The sequence below is a fragment of the Delphinapterus leucas genome, chromosome 1 (genome assembly GCF_059928025.1).
Source record: "Delphinapterus leucas isolate spDelLeu-1000000601 "Yukka" chromosome 1, BTC_Dleu_Yukka2, whole genome shotgun sequence".
NCBI classification, from domain to species: Eukaryota; Metazoa; Chordata; class Mammalia; order Artiodactyla; family Monodontidae; genus Delphinapterus; species Delphinapterus leucas.
The window spans coordinates 93771213-93778332 of record NC_143129.1 but is presented as its reverse complement, the minus strand read 5'-3'; the positions used below and the strand labels follow the sequence as shown (position 1 = coordinate 93778332).

Sequence of the window (7120 nt, the reverse complement as noted above, 5' to 3'; positions counted from 1 at the left end):
TGTCCAATCAACGCCTCCAGACTTCGGGTCAGGTGACCATAGAGTGCGGGGGGCGGAGCTACAGTCTGGCGCGAGGAACCGTTAAGATGGACAACGACTATAACCAATGAGGTACTCTGACTAGGGCGTTGGGAACCCAATAACAGTGGTCGGGCGGGCGCCTTCCCGGAGCGCGGGGAGATGTAAAGACAGACAAATAGCTTTCCCAATGAGACTGTAGAAGAGAGGAGCTAATTGACCAATGAAGACTGCGGGGCGGGAACCTCTGCCGCGGCGGAGTCCAAGATGGCGGCGTGCGGTTCCGCTGTGTGAAACGAGCGCGGGGCGGCGGGTTAGTCAGTTTCGCGGAGAAGACCTCCGACGACCCGCTACAATGAAGGGAAAAGAGCGCTCCCCAGTCAAGCCGAAACGCTCCCGTGGTGGTGAGGACTCGACTCCCCGCGGGGAGCGGAGCAAGAAGTTAGGGGGCTCTGGTGGCAGCAATGGGAGCAGCAGTGGAAAGACCGACGGCGGCGGCGGGTCGCGGCGCAGCCTTCATCTGGACAAGTCTAGCAGCCGAGGTGGTAGCCGCGAGTACGACACCGGTGGGGGCAGCTCCAGTAGCCGCTTGCATAGTTACAGCTCCCCAAGCACCAAAAATTCCTCGGGCGGGGGCGAGTCGCGCAGCAGCTCCCGGGGTGGAGGCGGGGAGTCACGTTCCTCTGGGGCCGCCTCTTCAGCTCCTGGCGGCGGGGACGGCGGGGAATACAAGACATTGAAGATAAGCGAGTTGGGGTCTCAGCTGAGTGACGAAGCGGTGGAGGACGGACTGTTTCACGAGTTCAAACGCTTCGGTGATGTAAGTGTCAAAATCAGTCATCTCTCGGGTTCTGGCAGCGGGGATGAGCGAGTAGCCTTTGTGAACTTCCGGCGGCCAGAGGACGCGCGGGCGGCCAAGCATGCCAGAGGCCGTCTAGTGCTCTATGACCGGCCCCTGAAGATAGAAGCTGTGTATGTGAGCCGGCGCCGCAGCCGCTCCCCTTTAGACAAAGATTCTTATCCTCCATCAGCCAGTGTTGTCGGGTCCTCTGTAGGTGGTCACCGGCACCCCCCTGGAGGAGGTGGTGGAGGCCAGAGATCACTTTCCCCTGGTGGCGCAGCCTTGGGATACAGAGACTACCGGTTGCAGCAGTTGGCTCTTGGCCGCCTGCCCCCTCCACCTCCGCCACCATTGCCCCGAGACCTGGAGAGGGAGCGAGACTACTCGTTCTATGAGAGAGTACGCCCAGCCTACAGTCTGGAGCCAAGGGTGGGAGCTGGAGCAGGTGCTGCTCCTTTCAGAGAAGTGGATGAGATCTCACCCGAGGATGATCAGCGCGCTAACCGGACGCTTTTCTTGGGCAACCTAGACATCACTGTGACAGAGAGTGATCTAAGAAGGGCTTTTGACCGTTTCGGAGTCATCACAGAAGTAGATATCAAGAGGCCTTCTCGGGGCCAGACCAGTACCTATGGCTTTCTCAAATTTGAGAACCTAGATATGTCTCACCGGGCCAAACTAGCAATGTCTGGCAAAATTATAATTCGGAATCCTATAAAAATTGGTTATGGCAAAGCTACACCCACCACCCGCCTCTGGGTAGGTGGCCTGGGTCCTTGGGTGCCTCTTGCTGCCCTGGCACGGGAGTTTGACCGATTTGGCACCATACGCACCATTGACTACCGCAAGGGTGATAGTTGGGCGTATATCCAGTACGAAAGCCTGGATGCAGCTCATGCTGCCTGGACCCATATGCGGGGCTTCCCGCTTGGTGGCCCAGATCGTCGCCTTAGAGTAGACTTTGCAGACACAGAACATCGTTACCAGCAGCAGTATCTGCAGCCTCTGCCCTTAACTCATTATGAACTGGTGACAGATGCTTTTGGACACCGGGCACCTGACCCTTTGAGGGGTGCTCGGGACAGGACACCACCGTTACTATACAGAGATCGTGATAGGGACCTTTATCCTGACTCCGATTGGGTGCCACCCCCGCCCCCAGTTCGTGAACGCAGCACTCGGACTGCAGCTACTGCTGTGCCTGCTTATGAGCCACTGGATAGCTTGGATCGCAGGCGGGATGGCTGGTCCTTGGACCGGGACAGAGGTGATCGAGATCTGCCCAGCAGCAGAGACCAACCTAGGAAGCGAAGGCTGCCTGAGGAGAGCGGGGGACGGCATCTGGATAGGTCCCCGGAGAGTGACCGTCCACGAAAACGTCATTGTGCACCTTCTCCTGACCGCAGTCCAGAATTGAGCAGTAGCCGGGATCGCTACAACAGTGACAATGATCGATCTTCCCGTCTTCTCTTGGAAAGGCCCTCTCCAGTCAGAGACCGACGAGGTAGTTTGGAGAAGAGCCAGGGTGACAAGCGAGACCGTAAAAACTCTGCATCAGCTGAACGGGATAGGAAGCACCGGACAGCTGCTTCCACTGAGGGAAAAAGCCCTCTGAAAAAAGAAGACCGGTCTGATGGGAGTGCACCCAGCACCAGCACGGCTTCATCGAAGCTGAAGTCCCCTTCCCAGAAACAGGATGGTGGGACAGCCCCTGCAGCAGCAGCCTCTCCCAAACTCTGTTTGGCCTGGCAGGGCATGCTTCTTTTGAAGAACAGCAACTTTCCTTCCAACATGCATCTGTTGCAGGGTGATCTCCAGGTGGCTAGTAGTCTTCTTGTGGAGGGCTCAACTGGAGGCAAAGTGGCCCAGCTCAAAATCACTCAGCGTCTTCGTTTGGACCAGCCCAAGTTGGATGAAGTAACTCGACGCATCAAAGTGGCAGGGCCCAATGGTTATGCTATTCTTCTGGCTGTGCCTGGAAGTTCTGATAGCAGGTCCTCCTCTTCCTCGGCCACCTCAGACACTGCCACCTCTACTCAGAGGCCACTTAGGAACCTCGTGTCCTATTTAAAGCAAAAGCAGGCCGCCGGGGTGATCAGCCTCCCTGTGGGGGGCAACAAAGACAAGGAAAACACCGGAGTCCTTCATGCCTTCCCACCCTGTGAGTTCTCCCAGCAGTTCCTGGATTCCCCTGCCAAGGCACTGGCCAAATCTGAAGAAGATTACCTGGTCATGATCATTGTCCGTGGTGCGTCTTAAAGTCCATATGTAACTTGTATTTAGTACTTTGACATGGTTCCTGTTCTGTGATGTGTGATGGGATACAGCATTGGATGAAATTTTCTTTTTAATTAGTTGTTTAGTTGTAGCTTTCTTCTTTTTTATATTTTTATAAACCTCTTTAAAATAGAAGTCAGGAGAGTTTAGCTATTATTTTAAGTGAAAGGGATGCCCTAAAGGTAGCAGGCAAATGGATTTACTTTAATTAGGAGTTCCCACTCTTATGAGTAACTTTTTTCCTCTTTTTCTGCAGTTTTTTCTTTTTTAACCTTAAGCTTAAAAAAATCCTCCAAGTTACAAAACCAGAAATTTGAAGTCAATTTGGAAAACAAAGAGCCCACTGACTATATAAAGATGATAATATACACCTGAAAATGGCTTGATTGGTATGTAGGTAAATAATTCCTGTACCAGAAATGTTTGTGTGGCTGAAATTTGATCAGGAATCTCATTAGTATAAGCTGGTAAATCATATAGCATTGTGATTATTTTATTCAGGTATTTGAGTATTTCTCTTAAAATACGTGGTTTATTCCCAGAGAGTTTGCTTTAACATACACGTTTTTATCATTGGCTCTTGAGTTCTGTATCCTGTATATGCACTTTTGGTTTGTAGCAGTAACTGTTCAGTAAAAATTGAGGAGTATGTTACAAACCACATATGTCTTATGCTTACAGTAGTATGCAGGAAGTGAGTAGGTGCTTTTAAAATCAGAATTCTTTGGTCAGTTGTTGGTGTGTGGTGGTGGTTTCACTGACTTTTTCAGAGAGATGTCGCAGGTACAGTTCTAATTTAATTGTGCATATTTCAAAACTTGTGTTTTTCATCAGAGATGAGTTTTTATTTTTGTATCCATTCAAATTTCTGATTTCAATAATAGAAAGAAGAGTTTTCTGCAGGCTCATAAGTCATCTTTTGTTTCAGTGGGCATTAATCAGCCATATGTCATCGTGAAATGCCTTTGACATACTCTCCAAATTTTGCTTGTATTTTTATTTTCATATTTAAACGCTAGCAATGACATTACATTATTGAAAATATTTTGAATATCTTTGAAATTTTATGTTTATATTTTCACTGGTGTCCAACCACAGAAAATTGAAATGTCAGTTTAGGAAAACCCTTTTTTAGTGGTTTATTTTCTCAGACACCTGGAATTAATACAAAATAATTTAGCCCATCCTGACAGTTTTTTTCCAAAACTGAAGATTATATCAACTTCTGGTTCTTAACAAGGGTTTTTGCTGCTTAACAGTAATGAGTGTTTTCCTTGTCTGTCTTTTTTTTTCATCTACCCCCATCACCCCCACCCCTAGTTTCTCAGGTCATTTGTAGGTATATTTTCCCCCGTGATTTAAATGTTGAGGACTTTAGCTAAGGCCTTTGATATTTAATTATGATTAGAAACTTGAGGACCTTTGGATCATGGTCATGTTTCTAGTCTGTGTAAGTGACTTCTTGAAAGCCTGGCAGAACCCAACTGTTTTCTTTCTGTTATCAAAGCTGATAGTTTTGAAATAGCACCAATAATAACCCAGGGAAATGTCATGTAATTTTTAATTGTCCGTTATGACAGGTGTCTAATGCATGTCAGCATGAAAGCCTCATCACTCTGTGTCATCCTTTTTGGTTTTCACTATGCATTTGTAAATTTTCTTTTTAAGTTTGGAAGTTTTTGTGTTTTTTGTTTTTAAACTGGAAAAACTAGCCATTTTGAGAGAAGGAAGATACTAGGCTATGAGCACAAAGGTCCTTGGTGTGCCTGTAGGGAAAATACCTGAAATCCTACAATTAAGACTTTTCGTCCTTTTTGCTTTTAAAAGGCTTTGCTTGACATTCTAATGTGGAGTAGACACCTGTTCAGAAACTTCTGCAAGTGTGCAGTCTGTGCATAAGTGGGGTCAGAGTACAATTTGCGGCTAGATACATTTTTTCCAGTTTAAATAATCTCACTAACCATTAACTTTTGAATATCTTTTGATAAGATGGCTGGACAAATAATTTTACTCTTTTAGGGAGTGAAGTCCATGACATCTAATTTTACTCTAATCCAAAGTGTGTGTGGTTATTGTTTTTTTTTTAAGTTGATGTGACAGCTTACCGAAGAGCAGAGTACTGTGGGTTTTGCTCCATGTTTGTTTGAACCTTAATCTGACATTGTGGCTTTTGTTAGATCTGGGCAGTTTGTGCTTCAATGTTTTGGAAACAATGGCTTGATACCATTTCTAAATGTATGTATTATAACTATGTTTAGTTTAGTGTGTACCTGCAGAGTGCCATCATTCAGATGAATCTCTTAATTTGTGTTGCTTGTTCTGTTGTGCAGGTTCATAATATTGGTAAACTACTTAAAACTTCAGAGTGTAATGAAAACAAATGTCTAAAACTATCTGGTTCTAATTCTCATTAGCCAGAATTTCGTAATCTCAACATTGGATGTTCTTTGTAACAACCAATTGTTTCTTTTACTTTAAAAAAATGTATTTGTTTAATTGATTTTTTTGGAACTCAGTTCAAATGAATGGAAAGAATTTCTTCAGGATATCATTCAACGACTTATTAAGTATTACTGGTAAAAAAAATAAACCATCAAGCTAATTTAGATTTTTAATCACAACTTCAAAGTTTATGAAAAATTAATCATTCAGCTCCTAGCCAATTTTTTTATATTATTTTGTTGGTTATAACTGGGATCCCTATAAAGAGTTTTCCACACAAAAAATTTAAATTCCTGGTTTAAGATGTATATTTTGACTCTCACCTGAGAGTAGATAGAGTTTTCCCTTTAAGGATTATATCTTAAAATGTCCATCCTCTGGCTGGTATAAGCTCTTGTCACATTTTGAAGGTAATATATATACTCTGGACCTTCTTAACTCAGATCATTTGAGGTACAATAGTAAAAGTAAGGTGTGTGTTGCTTTCTGAGTCAAACGCTTGTTTAGGTTTATTTAAAAACTATTTTATGAGCAGGTTTTCACTGACAATTTTTGTGTTTTTTGTCTTTTTGACTTTAAATCCACTTTCTTCAGACAGTGAAATTGCTCATTTGCAGATACAGCTTGAACTGCAGTTTGGTTCCCTATAGGACCCACTCACCAAAAACTGTGGTAACAGAACTAGGAAATCCTGTTGAGAAGAGGGCCTTAATGACCTTTTTTGTGAAAAAATTTTTGGAGAGAATTTCTGGACATTTTTTTTCTGTCTCTGCCACAGTGTTTGGTTTGGAGATAGGAGTTAGGTATGAGAACAAGAAGAGAAATGGAGCTGACCCTCTTAACATTCTGGTTATAGTGATGTGCCTAAAGGGAGAAAATGATTTCAGGTAACCACGGTGAACTGTCTAGCTTAATGAAGAGTTTTACATGTATGATGTAAACAGAGTTGGAAAGTAAAAGTCCTACAGTGTTCTTTGGCTGTTTAGCGATTGTTTGTATGAGGGTTTTCTTAAAAGAAAATAACAGCTGCTGTCTTTGATAACACAGATTAAGGTGGATTTTTAAAAGGCTTTGTATCTTGACCCCTTTGTACAGTAATGGAGCAGGTCTGTATTGCTCCATATAAATTACAGAATGAAAATAGAGGGGGTAAAAGTTTGACTAAACTCCACCTTTTTATAGTTTCATTTTTTAAGTTATATTTAGAATATATTGATTATAAATTGATTGTAAACTTGCTTTTTTCTGATATGTTTTACTCAGTTACATGAGTACCAAGGATATTTTCAGTCCTATAATCCTCACTTAATTGCAGTCTTTAAAAAAAAATCCACCCTATTGTTCTACTTGTTGTCTATTCATACAGTAAATTCATTTCAAGGTTTGTGCCAGTGGGTATTATTGGTGCTTTTTGAAGTCAAGGTGGACTATCCAGGAAGGTCTTGTTAATGTTATGTTTAGCTATAATGGCATAGGGGAAATATATATATTTTTAATATTGTAAACGTTTGTACTGAATAACCTTTTTCCCCTCCCCCCCCC

General features: G+C 43.8%; 1 protein-coding gene across 2 annotated transcripts in view; it reads left to right on the top strand.

Moving 5' to 3' along the window:
* The window catches only part of RBM15 (RNA binding motif protein 15), a 76294-nt gene that overhangs the window by 2213 nt on the left and 66961 nt on the right, over positions 1 to 7120 (top strand). The window contains exon 1 of one of the 2 annotated variants that reach the window (XM_022584116.3): positions 32 to 3107. The exons of the other annotated variant lie outside the window; for it this stretch is intronic. Coding sequence (XP_022439824.1) covers positions 242 to 3107 — 2866 coding nt within the window. The 5' untranslated portion in view covers positions 32 to 241. Of the gene's footprint in view, positions 1 to 31; positions 3108 to 7120 lie in introns of those variants that run through there. 2 annotated transcript variants of the gene reach the window in all.